Source organism: Pteropus medius, unplaced genomic scaffold (assembly GCF_902729225.1).
Source record: "Pteropus medius unplaced genomic scaffold, Ma_sr-lr_union100, whole genome shotgun sequence".
Taxonomy (NCBI): Eukaryota; Metazoa; Chordata; class Mammalia; order Chiroptera; family Pteropodidae; genus Pteropus; species Pteropus medius.
The window spans coordinates 1,465,099-1,483,798 of record NW_024356248.1 but is presented as its reverse complement, the minus strand read 5'-3'; the positions used below and the strand labels follow the sequence as shown (position 1 = coordinate 1,483,798).

The following is an 18,700-nucleotide window of genomic DNA, read 5'->3' as shown; positions in this document are numbered from 1 at the left end:
GGTCCCTTCTCTGAGCCCTCTGGAATCCCCCAGACCCCACGTCCACCCCATACACCAGCCGAGGGATTAGAATTCCTGCCAAACATCAGGCGCTTCTCCACTTCCTAATCTGTAATCTTTCCCAGCTGAACGGCAAACCTACTGAGTGATTCTGGGATCGAAACATTATTTCCTAAGCAATTCTCAAATCCCAAACTCCTAACCCGAACTCAAAATCTGAAACTGAGGAAAATCATTCTCCTCCGGCTCAGTTCAAATCCCAGCCTGTATTTAAGGCTCAGGCTTCAACTAAGGAGTCCCTGAATCACTCAGACCAGACGGCCAGAGACTGGCAACCCCCCATTACTCAGTCCTAATTGAAATCTTTGGGCAGAGCAGAAGCCAAGTCAGAGCTGATTAGAGAACAAGAGATGAGACAGGGGCTTTGAGGGCTGACTCTGGGAGGAAAGAAGGCAGAGAAAGACTATCAGGGCCAGCACAGGGGAACGGAAGTGAGCAGAGCGAGCAGGGCAGGTGGCCACACCAGGCCCAGTTGGATTCTGAGAGGCGATGACGAGATGGGCTAGAGGCCAGTGAGTTGTGGCTGTGGGGACGCTGTGGGAACAAGGGAATCACAGAAAATGTGGACCCGAGATTAAGGGGAAAAAGTGGCAAAACAGACTGAATTAAGGCTGAGAAGGATGGAGGGAGGGAGAGAGAGACAAAAGAAGAGCTCAGAACTGAGCTGGGGATTGGGCCGACCCAGTCGTAAACAGGAGCCGAGGGAGGGAGCTGGAATGAAGAGCAGCCAACGCCCCGGCCAGCTCCCTCCCCAGCAGGGCGTGGGGAGCAGCGAGGGAGGGGCCCAGAGAAGGGAACACCAGCCTCCTCTCCCCTTTTTTGGAATCTGCCTTTCTCCCATCCTTTCCAACTTCCTCTTTCCCCCAGTTCCCGGGGGGAAAGGGTGACCGGCCTGGGTTTCCCTCCATCCTTTGCTTACTCTTCCCAAGTCCAGTTGAAGGAGGTCAGGCTGAGCCAGGAAGGAAGGGCCTAGGCTGCCCAGAGCCTGAGTCACCACATAGTTGAGGTTCCTGTCACTGGAAGCTCCACCTCTGCTACACCCTGTGCCCTCTGCCCGGCCCAGGATTTGGACCTGGGCTGACTCTGCCCCAGGCCTCGCTCCACTTCTACACTTCTTACCCGGGTCGGGCTGCCCCACTGGGGCTGCTGGCAGCCCTCAGCACCGCCCTCTTCCTGAGGCCGGAGCTTAGCGTTCTTTGTCCACCATGCTGACCCCCCAGGTTTTGAGAGTGGCACCCTCCTGCTCTTCTTAGGAGCAAAAGTGACTCAGTGAGTGGCTGCAAGAACGGTGTGCAAAGGCCAGCATGCACCCTCGATCAGTCACTTCCCCTCTGTGGGCTCGTTTCCCCATGGGGAAAGTAAAGGGACTATTTGGCGCGGTCTCCCCTGCAATCCCTGTGCGAGGTGCCTTCTGTGAGTCTGAGTCCAGGAGATGGAGAGTTACTACAGATAAAAGGGGTGTGTTTGCTAACCCCTGTCCTATCCCTGGGAGTGGGTGGAGTAGGGCACAGGCCCTGCCACCACAGGGCGGCCAACGCCCTGGGCAACTCGGTGACTCAGGTCCCACATAGAGGCTCACTGGCAGGAAAGCACTCTGTGGCCTCCCGTGAGTCAGGGGAGATGCGGCTCTCCCTGAGGAGTGACTGGCCAGGATCCCGCTAGAACCAGCTCTCTAGAAAGCGGCCAACCCCACTGCAGCCCGCACGCCCTTTGACCGGCGCCCTGAGCTCATCCCGCCACCTCCCTGCTCTGCTCTGTTTCCCGCCTCCTACCTGGCCCTGGAGACCCCTGTGCCCTCGGCTCTCAACTCCGTTGCCCTCCCCACCTCCACCAGCTCCCCCTGCCCTGCCATGTCCCCTCGTTTACCCCTTGGCTCTTCCCATCCTCACTATCCACCCCCATCCTGGCAGAGCCAGCCAGAGGATTGCAAAAGGGCTGAGCCAGCGGGAGAGGCCCTCACATGACAGCTGCTCCTGCTGCAGAGAGGAGGGGGCAGCTGGACGTAGAGAGAGGCACATTCCTGGGAGATCCAACCAGAAATAGCCCCAAACTCTGACTGACCAGCCGGCCCCTGCTCCAGCCCCTGCTCCAGCCCCTGCTCCAGCCTGCCCATAGCGTAAACGAGGCAAAGTCAGCAGCGGGATCCCTTCAGAATCCCCAGAAAGTCAGGAAAACAAAGGTGGGTGGGGCTGCAAGAGGGGAGAAGGTGACAGGAATGCAGAGAACCCAGGACCCTCTAAGGTCATCAAAGACATCTTTGCCACTGAACCAGTCCCACCTGCCCAAGGAATTCTCCCCTATGAGAGATTCAGGGAAATAGTCTGCTCTCCAGCAACTGCCTTTATTCCTCACTCCACCCGTCCCTTGGGTGCCGAGGCACTGGGACACCCCAGTAATTCCACGGAGTACAGCGACGGCCTCCTCCGGGAGCCATGCCAGCCTGATTAGAGCCAACAGACAAGAGCAGGTGGCACAGTTTCTCTAACCTTTTGGAAGCGCCAATATTTAACTCCACGGCATTACAGGAAGAATAGGGAAGAGGGAGGGGCACCCCGGAATTGCATTCAAACATACAGAACCGAATCAGGTCGGGGCAGTTACAGTGCCCCATAGGTACCACTGGTGGGGTGAGCCACTGCCACCCAGCAAAACCCATTTGATGTGTGGAGGGACAGTTCTGGGCTCTGAGGACAAAGAGTGCCGGTTGCCATGAAAACCACAGTATTAATTTCAGAAATGACTGGGTGGAGCCTCCCAGGCTCTTTATTCCTCTCCCTTCAACATTCTAGGCCCTTCCCCCACCTTTCGAAAGGGGAAGTGGCACATTTGGGGCATGTAGGCAGCTGGTGGGATGGGTCTGACCCAGTGAGAGCAGCAGCTGTCCAGCTCCAGCTCAAAGCAGGGCATGAAAAAAAAAAGGCAATCTAGGTCTTTCTTGGAAGACTTTTAAAGGCTTGTGACTTTTTAATAAGTGACTTAAGCAGAAGCACCAACAAAGCTAAGATAAATAGCTGCTTATAACCAGTATCTACTGGTTTATCTACAAGCTAAACCAGATCTCAGCCCTTCCCCTTCACACTGCAGACTCTGTAAAGCTTTTATCTTCACTCAAAAGCTCCTCTGAGCCCCGCCCCTCTCCAGTTCCCCAACCTCCCTTTCTGGAGGCTGAAGTTTTGCCCCGAAAGTGGATAAAACAGCTTCCTCCCTTCATCCTACCCAGTTCTCCAAGACCACGCCCCATTTCCAGCCCCACGCCACCCCTTCCCTCTCCGCCCGGCGACCCTTGCCCCTAGCGGCATGCGCTGCGCCACGGGCGCCGAGACGCCAGCTCTGGGTGGCGCGCGGGTGGCAAGAGCTTCGCGGGCACGTCGGGAAAGCGGCCCAGCAACCAGAGACGTGTCCGGGCGCAGGATCTCACTGGCTGCCCCAGAGAACCGGGCGGGGCCGGAGAGCCCCCAGCCAGCGCTGGAGGAGCGGGTTAAAGACCCAGCTGCGTGGGGCGCCCCGGGATCCGGGAGGGGGCGAGTCCAGAGTCCAAGGAGGTGCTGTGACTCAGGCCTCCCCAGGGTAGGGAGGGGACCCAACCAGCTCCAGATGTACTTCCCCTCTTTTCCTTTCCGCCCCACATCTGCCGCTACAAACTCCCGCTACCCTCTTTCTCGCCCATCTCTGTAGGGAGGCGGCCCTCCCATCCCGCCCCGCTTTGAAGGCCAACTGCGAGCCTTCCTGAGGCCACAATCCCCTTCCCCTCGGGCCTCCTAGCCCAACTCCGGCTTGTGGGTATGCGCCCTCCCCTGAAAGCAGGCCTGGCCTCAACCAACCTGGCCGTCCTCCTCTGCAGCAAACCGCCAGAGCTAGAGGCACAGGAGGCAGGAGGTGTGGATGAGTCACTCTTCCTGCAGCCTCAGAGGGAGGAGGGTAGGAGACGGGGTTCCTAGCCCCCCAGGCCAGAGCTGGCCAGTCCACATGGGCTGCCAGGCCTGCTGCTGCCCTAGCTGCAGCCTGCCCAGCCAGACCACCCCCTTTGTCACAGTTGGGCCCCACTCCTGGCCTGTCAGGCCTGCCCCCTCAAACTTACTTGCACAACTTGGTCTCTCCTGCCTAAACCTTCTGCTACTGAGATTAAGGATATCGGGAAGGTAGTGGAGGTTACACAAGCGGAAGGTACAGGGGTGTGGTGGGAACGGATTCGGGAGAGGAGTCTGACAGGTTCCATGAGGCCCCAGCAGCCAGCTCAGGGCACAGCCCAGCAGCACCTGGCACTTTCAGATCCTGTCCAAGAGGAGCCCAGAAGGCGCAGATGCCAGACAGGTAGCAAATTCGGATCCAACACCAGATGAGCTGCCAGGAAGCGAACTCTGAGCAAGTACCGACCTATCCTCACCCAGGTGGGCTCCAAACCACAACTGTCTTCTGCCCGTTTGCGCACATAACCCCACATGCAGCCAAGGAACCCAGCTAGATTACAGCTCCACCCCTCCAAACCACCAGGCCCCCTCTGTGCCTAGAAAGATCACCTTCTTCCCCTCCCAAGCCAGGAGCTCCCCTCTCTGAGCTTAACTACACGGATGGGGGAAAAAAAACACATAAAACCATGACCTGAACAGCTAAGGTAGTCATGACTGTTCTGCATGCATTGTAAAAAAAGAATCAGAGTATTTCCAATTCCACCAGAGCTATTAAATTGACAGGGAAATCCTCAACACTCCTCAGAAGACGGAGTAGGGGCAAAAATCTTTGAATAGAATAAAATTAAGCACGAAGGAGAAAAAAATTGTAACCACTGGTCTGAGCGGCGCTATTAGGTGACAGTTATGACCACTCTATGTTCTAGGACACGACGGGGTATGTTTAGAGTACGGGCTTCACCGATAGCCACCGGGTTTAAAATCCTGCCTCTACCACTTAAGATGTGTGATCACAGGCACGTGATCTCTGAACCCCACTTCCTTGTTGGAAAGTAGGGATGCCCCAGAGATGACCTGCAGCCCGGTTAGGACCAACGGGGTCAGTGCTCAGAGAGGCCTCTGCCGGGTGGCCCTCGGACAGCCACCGCCTACCTCGCAGGGCGGCTGTGGGAAATACGAAGTTGCTCTGCACGCTGCATGCTACCGGCACCGGCAGGTATTCCCTCCTCCCCGGGGAGGTCCGGAGTCTGTCCGGTCCCTAAGAACTAGGTGGCCACAAAGCCCCACGTCACCACACACTGTATGTCCGATCTTTCCCGGCTAGAAGACGGTGATCACAGGACGAGGCAGGGCAATTGAATCGAAACTGAGGTCAGGCCTCGCTCTGCTCTTCCGAAGCTCGCTCTCCCGCAGGCACAGAAAGCACCCCGTGCTTCCACACACCCAGGCCCCTCCGAGGAGGCCATCGCTCACAAAGGAGGCGGGACAAAAAGGGCTCGATGTTCAGTTTCCTTTAATGACCCCCATCTCCCTGAAGGGCGGGTGCAGCAGCAATGGCCAGAGCTGTTCACTTGAAGATCTTGCCCTGATTGAAGGCTCTGCCCACGTGCTGGAAGGCCCCCTCCCAGCAAAAGTACTCTCGAACCAGCGTCTGGGTCTCCTCGCTGCCAGGATCCAGCTTCCGCCACGTATACGACTCGTAGTCTACCTGCCAATCTGGACTCAGCTGAGGAAAAGACGGGTAAAAAGCATGTGGTCAGGTTACCAGACACTGTCTCACACCTGTTACTTCCAGCTCAGACACACGTCATCAAATCTCAGGACTCCCGCGAACAAGACAGCTCCTTCCTGTACACATTCCCTGAACTCCCCTGAATGCCCAATGCCCCGGAGTCAAGGTGAGCTGCCCGGCCCCTTGCCTCGCCCTAAAGAGAAGGCTCCTCCCTGAACCTTCCTCACCGGAAAGGCAAGCTCCTGGCCTCGGAAGACCCAGACTCCAGAAATGGAGCTGCTGTTGTTGGTTCCAAAGAGGATGACACTGGCAAAGGCATTCTTCCTCAGCTTGTCCAATCGCTGGAACATTCCTGAAGGGGCGAGGGGGAACATTCAGCCTTTGAGATCATGTTACTTCGTCCGCCCTTCCCTTCCCAGACCCGCCCTCTTCTCACCAGTGATGAGGTTGCAACTCATGAAGGTCTGGGTGAGCTCTTCGGGGAAACGATACTCAGAGTACCACAGGGACCAGCCATCCTTGTCAAAGTGCTCCCAGAAGTACGGCAGCGCCACGGAGAGTGTGTCCTCATTGGAGTACTTGCGCTTAAACTCGTCCAACACAAAGGCACTGAGTGAAGGAACGAGGCAAGGAGGTCAGCGTGGAGAAGGCTGCCAGACAAAGAGAAGCCGAAGGCACTCTTCCGTGCGCAGAGGCTGGGACCCAAGGGGGACCTGAGGGAGACCTGCCCCAGGGAAGGCATGGCAAACTGCTGCCCCCTGGTGGACACAGAGTGAGGATTCCTTTTTCCCTGCCTAGCTCCTCCCAGGGCCTTTTCCATGAGTCACACGCAGTTACTGACTCATGTCTCTTCCCCCATCACACAGGCCTCTTGGGGCTACGCACACTGTAATACGACAGCAATGTAAGCAGTGAACGCTTTCAAAGGGCCTCCACCCCGAACCTTACACCCATGTCCTTTAGTCACTCCGCCCAGAAACAAGTTCAGTCTCTGAAAATCCTTCAGGTTGTCATCTGGGAAGCAGTCTGGCACAGAGCCCAGAATGCCAGTACTGATGGAGGAGGTGTCCCCCCCGCTCCCTCGTGGGGGGGTCTATTTTTTTCTTTCTTTACAAAAACACGTGCCGCCTGAAGATAATCACTCAAAATGCCGCAAACAAGATAGTATCTTTACATTTCCCACTGGTGATTTTTCAAAGACGATACAAATAGTTTTATGCCTTACACAATTTGGTCATTTAATACTGTGATATACTATTGAGAATTTCTGGCAAATGCTTTAATGGCTCAATAACTTTCTATTGCATGGCATGAATGTCTTATAAACCTATTAAATCCCCTTATTACATTGGTTCATTGTTCATTAGTATTAAAACTGCCACAAGTGCCACCTATTTCACTCAAAATCCTTACAAGGAACCCCAGAGTTACAGTCACCTTCTCTCTTTACAGAGGGTAAGTGGTGTGACTTGCCCAGAGCTACATTAGAGCAGAGAATCTGTCCTTTAACCCTAGGTCTGGGGTCCCTTCCAGAATGCATTCTCAGAGACCCCCTCTGAGAAGCTTAAAAACCTCAACCACCCATCAAGTGGGGATTTGTTTCTTCACACCTTCCTGATAGTGTTGTTATTGGTGACCATAATTCCATTTCTGACCCCTAAAGTGAACAAGGGCTCTAACGAGTCCTTAAACAACTTAGCTGGAAACCCTTAAAAGGTCTAGAATTAACTCTGCACAAATTGACAGTCTCAGTCTTCGAAGGTATTACCTTTACGACATGAAAAATCCTGTGGGAAATCACCCTGGCAGGCCAGGAGAGCACCATGGCATTGCGACAATAAACATTAATAAACATTCTTAAAAGGCTCTAAGAAATGCAAAGTTTATTAAAGATTTCAAGTTTACTTCCTGATTTACTTTCTGCCCAGAGTACAGACCTAAGATACATGACAATCTCTAGTGACGAGGCGTCCGTTACAACAGCATAGGTCATTGGGGTTCGGCATCACAGCTCGCCTACACACACCAAACCCTTTCTCCCCTTAGACCTGCCCCTGTACTCGGTTTAGGGTAAATCACTTCGGTTCAAAAGCACACACACCTTTCAAGAGCAGCTGTGTCCGGAGCCTTCTTGGCCTCAAGAAAGTGCCTGGGACTAAGAGCTCTCAGCCACTCTCCAAGTAGTGCCCCAAATGCAGAAGCAGCGATAAGCCTCCATTAGTGCATTTGCATTTACAGCCCTAAGCACGGCTATTACGCCTATGAGTGCATGTTCCTTCATCCGGGTTTATCCCACCCCGAAACTAACAAAACGGGGGACGGCAAACCCTGTGGAACCCGAATGGACTAACTAGTGAAAGAATGGAAGAGCGGGTGAGAAAAGGAGAGAAAAAGGGACCAAGTATAAAGTGACCACGGAAAAGACATTTGTCACATTGCTTGAAATTCTAGTAAACCGACTTCGGGGCAGTGATTGAATGAAGATTTGATGGTAGAGTATGGAGGAGAGATTGTTTAACCAAGAAGCCGCTGCTGGACCCTTGAGCTAAATCCGGCCAGACACAGGCCTGAGGAGACCGTTTCCCCTGTGCCCCTCAGGCCATCTGATGGGCCTGCCCTCATGTCCCTTCTGTCCCACGGAGTGCTGGTCTGTGCTGGTTCCTGCCCCAGGCAGGCATGTAAAGCATTTTCCCCTTATCTGAGGCAGGTCTGCCCTGCACCCCTATCCATCCCGCCCTGTCCTATATAACAACTTACCACCTGCCGCGTGATGCAGAGGACACCAAGACTTGCCCGGTATGGAAGCTCCCTTAATAAACGCTTGGTGTAACTACGGGGTTGCTGCTCTGGGCAACTATGTAACATGGAGAACTGGGAAAGGACTGGGCGTCCCACTTTTCTGCACCGAACATCTCCCTTTGACTCTATTCTTTCTTCCAAGAACCCTTACATTTATTGCAGAGGATACAGACAACCACCCCATCGATTTTTTCCTTCCGGTTTGGGAAACAATGAACCAGACAGGCATTATGTCCCTACAGTCATCAACCTTTCTCTTGGTGAGCAATTCTGATCATTTGATTCACCAAATCAAATGATGCAGCCGCAATGTCCTGACTCAGCAAAGCCAGCCCACACAGCAGCAGCAAGGCTGTCCACACCGCGCCTCTTCCCATGGTATTGACGAATCCCAAACTTTAACGAGGACGCTAAAAACCAGTGTTCCCCCACACTGAATGAAGTCTGTGCCTATCTGCTTTCTCTCCTTTTTTTTGCTAGGAGTTGCAATCTCTTCCGATACTGGATGCATCTGGATGGAACTTGCTTTCTACTTTCAAAACTCCAACTTTTGACAAATTCAAGGAGCTGCCTTAATTGCAACTAAAACATACCTTTAATTTTGTATGGATGATCTAAAATTCTGGGCCCTAGCTGTGAGGCCTTCTTGGGTCCCGTGCCCCCTACCCTCCCACATCCTTACCTCTTGGGCAGGTGAGCGAAGGGGTCCTTGGCCTTCGGCTCAGCAGCCAGCGCCTGCTCACACTCGTCCAGCTCCTCCTCGGGAGCAGGGGCGGCCGCCTTTTTCTCCTCTTTCCGCTCAGGCTGGGGTTTCTGCTTCTCCTCCCGAGAACCCTTCTCCTTTCGTGGGGTGTCCTTTCTAGGCTGGCTTTCTGCAAACTTTTTAGCTAGCACAGGGGAAGGGAGAAAAGTCAGTGTCGTGCCTCCTTCCACGTCCCTCCAAAACCAGGCAGTGGGCAAGGAACGGAGGAAAACTGCCCGGTGGGACAGCTTCAGGACCTGGGCTCCCCACTGCCACCAGCTCGCTGAGCGTCCTTGAGTAAGAACACAAGCCTCAGCAACAAACACGTGTGTCGTAACTCTCTACGTTAAAACAAGTGAGAGTGCGTGCATAGAACAAGGTTCACAAAATGTTAGTAGCCACATGTGACACCCTACACTTCTCGGGCCCACATAACCCAAAAGTCAAACAGGAAATCCAGGGGCTGAGACTGAGCGAAGCGGCCCCAGGCCCGGGCCTCATACACCCCTAACACCTCGGACTCACCATCAAACTGGGCCATCTTCTCACAGAGCTTCACCTCCCCTAGGACAGCCCGGAACTGGGGCTGGTTAATGCAGGTGAGGAACCAGCGGTTGGTATTGGGGAAGGCCTGGCGGAAAGAAGGCTCCAGGACCTGCCAGGATGGAAGGGCGGAAACAAAGTCAGTGGAAGGAAAGGTCTGGAAGGGTTTCAAGCCAGAAACCGAGACACCCTTGTTTCATTCTATCCCGAAGCTGCTCCTCCTTCTCACCCCCTCAGACAGTGGCTAAGAGTAGCGTCTTCCACAGTGGGCTCCTTCCCATTTACCTTCCTAATCCCTTTTTTTGCAATTCAGCCCAATTTAATAAATGCTTGGTCCCATCCTCCATTTACTATGACTCTACTTAGAATAATATTTATACGGTGCCTGAATCCTTTTACAAAGCCACTTCACACCTACAGTTTCCAATCTTAAATTTCACGTGTAGATTAAAAAAAAAAAGGCTGGAAGCGAGAGCTATCAATTACTCACTGTTAAATAAAAAACAATCTATATTAACTATACATGACATAGGTGTATGCATTATCACAGAAGTTCAAGAAGTATAGAATATTCAACAGCACAAAGTTTATTTAGATTAACGGACAGTCCTTTAAATTAAAGAGCTTTATGAAGCTTCATGAAAAACTCTACCATTTTCTGGTTTGCCAAGATCAGAGGAAACATCCTCGTCTCATGGAGACAGAACACAGCAGTCAGTTCTGTGGTGCCGGTTCTGCAGCACTCAGCTTCAGATTCTCCTCCACCACTTACTGGCTGCCCTTGGGCAGGTGACATTTCTGCTCACCCATCCCCCAGGAAAGATGCACTACGATGATCCCTGTCAGGCCCTTGGCACGGGGACCGGCACAAAGCAGGTGCTGTCCCCCACCATCGCCACATTACCACCCTGGACCGGCATCAGGCCAAGGGCTGCTGTTCAGGAATCCGAAATATGTCATCTTCTTTGACCCGATACCCCGAACAGTGATTATTAGTACCCTGGTTTTATAATTTACAGGAGGAGGAAAAAAAAACCTCTGAGCTGCCAAACAGAAAACTAAGGATAACAGAACATTACTAAACTCCTCAGATGAAAGGCAGTCATGGTCCTCAATCTGGGGATTCCTAGAGACTAGCTGTCACCTCAGAATCCCTCGTATCCAAGTCCTCACAGAAGGACAGAGTAACCTGGAAGACCTGTCACTTCGGTTCTAACCCACCTACCCTCTGCCAACCCGATTCTTTATAAACTTACCTGTTTATAGAGCCACAACAGGGTGCAGACAACTGTGATGTCAGCCAGCGTCACCCGTTCACCAACCAGGAAAGTCCTTGTCTTCAAGTGAGCATCCAGCAGCCCCAGAATTCGCCTCACTTCCTCCTTTGCGTTCTCTGTGGCCTGTTGATTTGAAACAATCGAACTTATCAGTGATTACCAACCAATCCCTTTCCCTCTCCCCAATAATGGAACTAAGGTGGCCACTTCAAGTCTTGGCTCACCCCCACCCTCTCCGATGGAGTCAGAGTCTAGGATTATTCTAAATGCATCGCAAATGAAGCTCTCGATGTTGTTTCCTCATCGAGCAGCCTGGCTTCACGCTCCACAGCACAGCTCATCACGTACCTTTGGATTTTAGAAGGGCCCTTAGAGGTCGTCTGGTCTAACTGCTCCACTATCGTCTGGTGTAACCTCCCTACAGCAGACATCTTCCCTCTGCCCACTCTTGACAGACACCACCTCCACTGGGTCTGACAACTCTGGAGCCGACGACCCAGCCCCTCCCCAAGTTCCTAGGCTTACCTGCTTGTTGTGGTGCATGATGCCCAAGGTGGGGAACACCCAGGTACTGGCTGGCGGCACTATGTCGCTATCAGCGAAGCTCACCCACTGTACCACCTGGGCTGCTGCCTCTGGAGTACTTCCCCGAAGCTCCTCATTGCTCACTGCAGAGGCAGAACACAAAGGTCAGAACCTTGGGGTCATGCCAATGCCAATCTAATACCTGCAGAGTCCTCTCCCTGCCCATGCAAGCTCACCCTCACCCTCTGCTACTCCCACCTCCACTGCGAATTACCGTAGTAGGCAATGGCATTGCTCTCAAACACACAGAATCCATCGTCCCCCTCAAATGCTGGAACCTAGGGACAAAGCAGTCAAGAGATAAATGAAATAACACAGTAATTTCTCACTAGTCAATCCTAGGAACTGAAATGTTTTGGATAAGTTCTTCCATAAGGCTATAACCCTTGCTAACCAAACTCTTGATATGATCTGAAACTCTGGAACCAAAAATGTTTGAATAACTCAATATCCCTTACAATCTGAACTCACACTTCAATATTATGAGATAGTTAGATAAAAGCCCTCAAACAAGCAAAAGATCAGAAGCCAAGTCTTATACCTCCATCTATAATATTAGAATATTATGGTGGTCCCCACACTGCACTTGATCTTTTACTCTTAGGATGGTTATTTCTCCATCTCTGTAAACCCCTTGGGGCAGGAACCCTGCTCATAGCAGATAGACATGATTTGCACTGAAAACAGTCAAAACATTCTCTCCCACAAAGCAAGCCTGTAAATTTTATAAAATGTCACTGAATACTTCTTTATTAATGTGGGAATCTGCATTTAGCTCAAAATAAAAACTTTAATCATCAGTAAAATGTGGGGAAAAAAAGGAAAGCTCCCTTTTAAAGATGAAGGTCATCTTCAAAGTGATAGAATCTTACGGCCACTTGGGTTCTCAAGACCAAAGACCCCGCTTCCGCTTCCCTACTCACCTTGCCGGCAGGAAATTTACGGAGAAATTCAGGGGTGCGGTTGGTTTGGCCAAAGTGGAAGTGGGGTGGTGCGGAGAGCACGCGGACCTGAGCCCCGCTGTACTGAGCGGCAATGAGGGCCTTGAAGGCCCTCCAGTTTTCAGGGTATGTGTACAGGGTCTGTGCGAGAAAGAGGAACAAAATAATATTAGTGAGTAGAAGGGTCTCAGTCCTAAATGTCACCTCCCGGGATGATTTCCCTGAATAATCTCAATCTGTTCAACTTTTTACTCCTGCTGGTCAACCAAGTTCTTCAGTATCTGTCAAGTGTAATCAGAGTCCTCCGAAATACCGAGGACAGAACTCACACCAACTGCTAAATAAAGGTTGACAGCTTTGACCTTCCCTAAGGACACCTGGAGAAGCATTCTCTTCCCCTCAACTGTATCTCCAGGAAATCCAGAACTTCCAGCTCCCTCATACTCTCATCTGCCCACAAACATACACCCCTCCCTTCCCAGAGCCCTTGTTTCATTCATTGATGGTTACCGAGTATCTGTCTACTCCACTGCTGAGCCGCTCACGCTTCAAAAGTATCACCCGTCTCTAGCACACACACAGCGACCGAAACATTTCCAAGTCCCCCTCCGAACAGCCACGGAGATGCCGAATGGCATCTTCTCTTCCTAAATCAACCCGGTTTCCCTAAAAAACCTTGCTTTCCTCGTCACACGCACCATCCCTCCGGTCCTGTCCCGCAGTGAGTTCTCTGATGTTGCCGTCTCTCCTCCTATTAACCCGGCCAGTGGGACCCAACTGGTCTGACTCCACTGTCCAGAAAAGTCTCCTCCCAAACCTCCTTAATAGACCCTTAACCGTGGCCAGCCGTACCTGCCTACAAAAGCCCTCCTTTTCACCCCGTCCCTACTGTTGCCCCACAAAACGGTCGCAAAAGCTCCATCAACCTGCCCGGATCCCGCGTCCCAAGGTGGCAATGAACCCAAAGCCCTTTCTCAGGCCCCAGACGGCCAGGATACGGCACGGCATGTCTTTTCTCTAACCCAGACCCTTCCACCTCTCTGGCCTCAGCCTCAGTTCCCCTCCGGGGCCTGGAAGCCCTGTGCTCCCACAGTAAGGTCTCTAGAGCCCGAATCAGTTCCCCACTCGGCTCCAGAACTCCTCTGACGCCGGCTAGTCCCACTCGGGTAGAGGATGGCATCGGATAGGGTGACCTGGAGGGCCAGAGCCGGCAAACTTACCCCAGCCGCCATGGTGATTCCGCAGAGAAAGGGGGTGGGGCTCTCAGTGCTGCCGCAAAGTAACCCGTCAGGGTGAGAAGGGAGGGGGGAAGGGGAGAGCCGTGGAGAAACAGCAGCCGGAAAGCGAGGACGGCATAGAAGGCATACGCACGACAGTTGGGTATACCGCGGCGGATGAATTGGAACAAAGGGGTGGGGCTTGTTGGCCTGAGCGGAAAATAATGCTCGCGTCTGCGCAGTGGGGCATTTAAATGGCCTGCCCCCTCAGGTATGGCCAATGGGAGTCCCAACGTAGAGAGAAAGCGCGATTGGAGGGGAAACTGTGAGAACTAGCTGGACTACGGCCCCTTGGCTGCTACGTGGCACAGCTGTCATCCCTGCGCCGCCCCGGGTACCGCTGGCATCCCCCTCCGGCCAGCGACATGAGTGAGGCCGAGAGGAGAAACTTCATACGAGTTCCTGCCAAGCTCCTAATGTGATTGTGACACAACTGCGTGCAGGAAGCAGGGTGCCAAATCCCTTTTGACCTGCTCTGGTTTTCTAGAGAACACGAATGTCTAATTGGAGCCCAAGTGTGAAACCTTCTGTTAAACTGAAGTTTTCTCCCATTCGACCACTTTGCAGCTCTGGGATGCCGTGAGTGCCAGAACAGCACTAGTCTGCGAGCCTGCACAGGGTAGGGGCTAAAGGACATGGCCATGTCCCTTCCACCTCCTGTCACCCTCGAGGAGCTCACAATTTAAGACAAATTGATGGTTTGCCATTTACCCATATTCAGGTCTGGAAATCTTTTACCCAATTTTAGAGCAGGATGAATTAAGTGGGAGAATGGACGAAGAACCTTGAACCCAAATTTCAGGCCACCACCATTCCCAAATATGGGCAGCGAGGTAAACATGGAGGCAAACTTGGTTCTTCTCACAGGTACCGTTCGATACCCCCACGCAGCACTCAGGCACTCCAGAACTCTCCTGAGTGGGCTCCAGGTGCCAGACACACACGGTCCAAGGCGCTCCCTGCCGTTGTGATACGTGGTAGGAAGGAAACAGGCTGAGAACTATTTTAGGGCGGCCAGAGAAGGCACCTCTAAGAAGGCCGCATTAAGGCCTGGGGAGCGGAAGTACTGGGTGGAAGGTTACCAGGTGGAAATTAGAGAAAACCATAGTGTTTATTAAACTAGCAGCTTTATTGCCCTTTAGGGTTCCTGGCCTCACTTGAGGAGATTTCGAAGTGCTTGAGGGAGGAAAACCTGTAAGAAGTGATAGAGATCAGGGAACAGGCTTTGGGAATCCTGGAGTGGGGTCACAGTGAGAGACTGGTCGGCCTGGGAGGCAGATGCCACGAAGGTCAGGAGTGGCTCAGTCTCTGGCCTCTGCTCAGCACTGCTCAGTCCTCTCAGCTCCTGGGTGACCCGAGCCTCAGTCGCCAGCCACTCTACCCCTCTGGCGGCACTGCCTCCACCGCCTTCCTTGGTTTGCTGCTGCAAGCGTCTCCGGGCACGCCGCCGCCCCTGCCATACTCGGTGCCACAAGGCACAGCGCCAGCTCACTGAGAGCGACGCCCCCTTACTTGTCTCACCCTGGGGCCCTTCTCGGGCTGCCTCGGGTCCTTTGGGCCCCTGCTCTGTCAGCGCTGCAGGGCCTGACTGCTCTTCTCCGGTGGCCAGAGGCTTCCCAGTGGTCAGGGGAGGTTCCCCTGGCTGCCCAGGGCTCTGCATGGCCCAGTCCTGCACGGTCTCTCCAACTTCTATAACCATTTCTTCCACCCCGTCTTCACTGTGGTCCCCTGCACATGCCTGCTGCTCCTCCTTCCCCTCCTCACTGCTTGCTTTCTGTGCATCTAGTTTCAATCTTTTGCTTGACCCTCCCTGAGGAGAATTCCCCATTCCGCCTCCCTCTGACCGCAGTCTCTTGGTTCCTTGTTCTATATGGCATCCCAGTGCTTCCCTTAACACCTGGACCAGGGCAGCCGTGAGCTGGGTGAAGGGGGTAGGGGGTAAGGGGATGGGTGTTGCAGACAGCAGGGAGCTAGGGGAGCTGGGCTGCAGAAGGGGGAGCAGCCCCCAGTCTCGACCTCGGGAGGATCGGTGCTGGTACTGGAGGCTCCGGCAGTAATTGGCGGCCGCCCGGCAACAGTTCTGTAGCCGCCCGGCTACCCGGCTGGTGACGTTGGCTGCCACGTTGTGACTCAGGTCAAAGGGGTCCTGGAGATTCATGGGGCCAAGGCGGAGACCTTCCCAGAGATTAGAGGGCAGGCCCCCGGCCACAGGCAGTGCCTGACCCTCCCGCAGGGACAGCAGTGAGCCACGAAGATCCCAGCAAGAGACACAGGAGAAGAACTGGGCTAGTAGGGAACCTGGAGGAGGAGGAAGGCCAAGGAAAAGGCATCGCTTAGAGGCCAGAACTGAGACAGGCCCTGAACCCGAGCCATTCCCTCAGCAGGACCTTCTTTTTCCAAGTGGCTCAGAACAGTGCCAGAAGCCAGGCCCCTCTGACCCCTATGATTGTGAGGCCAAGCTCTCTCTGTGCCCGCAGCCAACGTCATTTCCCGGAGGCTGCTCGTTCCCCATGCTAGCCACTCCAAAGTGCGGTTTCTTCATCTGCGAAATGGCAATGACGACACCGGCTGTCCCCTGAGGCTGCTGTGAGCAGCACGCCCAGCACACAGTTACTGTGGGATGTATGTCATCTACTGCTGTGAGTAACATCAGTTATCAGTCCTCTGGGGGCTCCCCACACTCACTCAGGGACTCCTTATTGGTGCTGGGCTCCAGTCTCGAGGCATCCCTGGGGAAACTACAGTCCCAGCCGTCAACCTCCACTTGTTCGCCCTCACCTATGAAAGTAACGAAGGTAAGGGTCAGCCTGGAAGCAGAAAGACGAGGGAGAAAGGAGGGGGGAGGGTAGAAATGGGGGTGGTAGCAGAGACCTCATTCCCAGGTAGCCTGGCGTGTCTAAGTGAGGTGAGGAGAGATGAGGCTAATGAGGCAGGGAGGGTAGGAGGCCGGCTTGCTGTACCTGCTTTCTGGGTGAGCTGGGACACAGTGGGCAACACAGGAGGTTCCCTGGTCTGAAGGAAATAGATCACGAGCAAGGTCAGGGCGTAGTTATTGAGAAGGGGGCCACTCCCTGGGTAAATAACAATTCCAGTTAGATCGGAGTTCTTCTCAGCCCTGGTTCCTGTACCTGCCTCCCCTTCTGCTTTGCCCCAACACCAGCTCAGCCCCAGGTCTGTCCCGACTCTCACCTGATAGCCCTCGACCCTGAGCCCAGCAGCGGACGGTGTACACGAGGGGCCGCACGCGCCCATCCAGCTCAGAGCACAGGCTCAGGAAGCGGGAGTTATGCAGGGCCAGCCTGGAACGCAAATGAGACAAGGATATTAGGGCTCAGGAACCGTCTAAAGCTATCGCCCCCAGTTCTTCTTCCAGACCTGTGTAATGGGGGCCAGCTGGAATAAAGCCAAGAGAAGATTTCCAAAGTGTCCGCTGACACACTGGTCTTGTGAGAGGGTGTGCAAAGAACACTACCTACTGTATGCCCGTCTCAGACGTTGTTATAAGACTGCTCAGAGCCTTCAGTGGGCAAAGAAACACAGACAGGAAGGGAGGGAGAAAGGAAGGAAAGGAGATGTAGAGGGAAAAAGGGAAGAAAGAGGAAGTGGGGGAGGAGGGAAGGGAGAAACCTGTCGGCGTTTAACTTAGCGCTTCCCAAACTTACTCGACCGTGGAACTCTTTTCTAAATCCCTTAAAAATAGGATACAAAAAAACACATTTGACAAACACTGAAATAGAAGCCAGGCAGGAGACGAGTGGCAGAAAGAAGGATGGGACCAAACAAGGACAACCTCGAGGCTCGGCAGGTGCAGCAGCTCCCCACACGGGGCTCCCTCCTCAGCCACCCCAGAATGCTCGGCTGGCCTTCCCCAACCGCCCCCCTAAACAAAGGTACCGGTTACTGAGGGAGACGTCACCGTGGAGACCCGAAGGCCGATGGCAGAACTTGACCACAGGGCGTCGGGCAGAGGGCACAGTTTGGACTCGGTACACTCCAGGGACACAGCCCCGAAGAATGGATCCCACCAGCTCCAGCATGGCTCCCTGCTCTGTTTTCTCCCCCTTCAGGGCCTCTGCTAGTTCCAGAGCCTTCCCCAGGTCCCCATCTCCCTGGTCCTCCTGCAGTGGCGAGGCTGGAGGCAGGGACTGGGGAGACGCAAGGGTGTCAGAGGCCAAGGCTGAGTCCGGAGTCTGGGGTGCCAAGGAGGAGGAAGGCGTTTCAAAGTCCAGGGCTTCCAAGTCTCGGGGAGAAGCTGGAGGCTGTGAGTCTGGAGGGGAGGCTGAGGTGCGGGCCAGGGCTTGAGGGTCCAGTGGGGATGCAAGGGCCGAGTCCAGGGATGGCGACTCCGGAGCCTTTGGGGCTGGCTGTGGGTGGAAATGAGCGGAGTGAATGCCTCTCCTGCTGTCCCCTAACTAGGGAACATTCCCGTCCCCAAGATATACCTGTGACTCACTGCTTGTTATGTGCCAGGCCCTATCCTAAGGGCTTTATACATATTAACTCATTTAATCCTCACAATACTTTTTTTCAAATTAAAAATAACCTTTTAATGCCATAAAATAAATGGTCTGTATTCCGCAAAAATGTCATTGTGTGAAAGACAAAAAAAGGCAGAGGAACTATTCTCGATGGAAGAAGACTAAAGAGACAACACAACAGTCCATTGTCAGGCGGCCAACAAAACTGGAGGATGGGTTGCGGATCAGAGACGTAGAAAGGTTTCCGCTCGCACCGGTGGAACAAGCCCTCAGCCTGACAGCAGTACTGTGCCTACGCGCTAGAACACCGCGGTGCTCAGGTGCACAAACTGGAATGTTAAGGGGCGAAGGGGTGAAG

The 18,700-nt window shown here is 53.6% G+C and overlaps 2 protein-coding genes across 6 annotated transcripts in view; both read right to left on the bottom strand.

Moving 5' to 3' along the window:
• Positions 1-1,932: 1,932 nt before the first annotated feature.
• The window catches only part of TUT1 (terminal uridylyl transferase 1, U6 snRNA-specific), a 22,166-nt gene continuing 5,398 nt past the window's right edge, over positions 1,933-18,700 (bottom strand). For 2 of the 4 annotated variants that reach the window (XM_039860231.1, XM_039860234.1), the window contains exons 5-10: positions 17,759-18,228; positions 17,054-17,163; positions 16,825-16,935; positions 16,550-16,642; positions 14,985-16,162; positions 1,933-1,944 (exon numbers count right to left, since the gene is read on the bottom strand). In XM_039860231.1, the coding sequence (XP_039716165.1) occupies positions 15,018-16,162; positions 16,550-16,642; positions 16,825-16,935; positions 17,054-17,163; positions 17,759-18,228 (1,929 nt within the window). In that variant the 3' untranslated portion in view covers positions 1,933-1,944; positions 14,985-15,017. Of the gene's footprint in view, positions 1,945-8,989; positions 9,001-14,978; positions 16,163-16,549; positions 16,643-16,824; positions 16,936-17,053; positions 17,164-17,758; positions 18,229-18,700 lie in introns of those variants that run through there. The other 2 variants (XM_039860233.1, XM_039860232.1) reach the window with 2 other exon arrangements.
• EEF1G (eukaryotic translation elongation factor 1 gamma) lies at positions 5,465-13,965 on the bottom strand. Of its 2 annotated transcripts, none has more exons than XM_039860235.1 (10): positions 13,808-13,965; positions 12,570-12,728; positions 11,861-11,924; positions 11,587-11,729; positions 11,041-11,184; positions 9,767-9,896; positions 9,182-9,386; positions 6,137-6,309; positions 5,928-6,052; positions 5,465-5,694 (listed from the first exon to the last, which is right to left on the bottom strand). In XM_039860235.1, the coding sequence occupies exons 1-10, from the start codon at positions 13,817-13,819 to the stop codon at positions 5,536-5,538; spliced, it is 1,314 nt and encodes a 437-aa protein (XP_039716169.1). In that variant the 5' UTR covers positions 13,820-13,965; the 3' UTR covers positions 5,465-5,535. The 2 variants fall into 2 exon arrangements, 1 of the variants encoding a protein (XP_039716169.1); XR_005652277.1 differs by having other exon boundaries at positions 5,566-5,694; positions 6,137-6,350.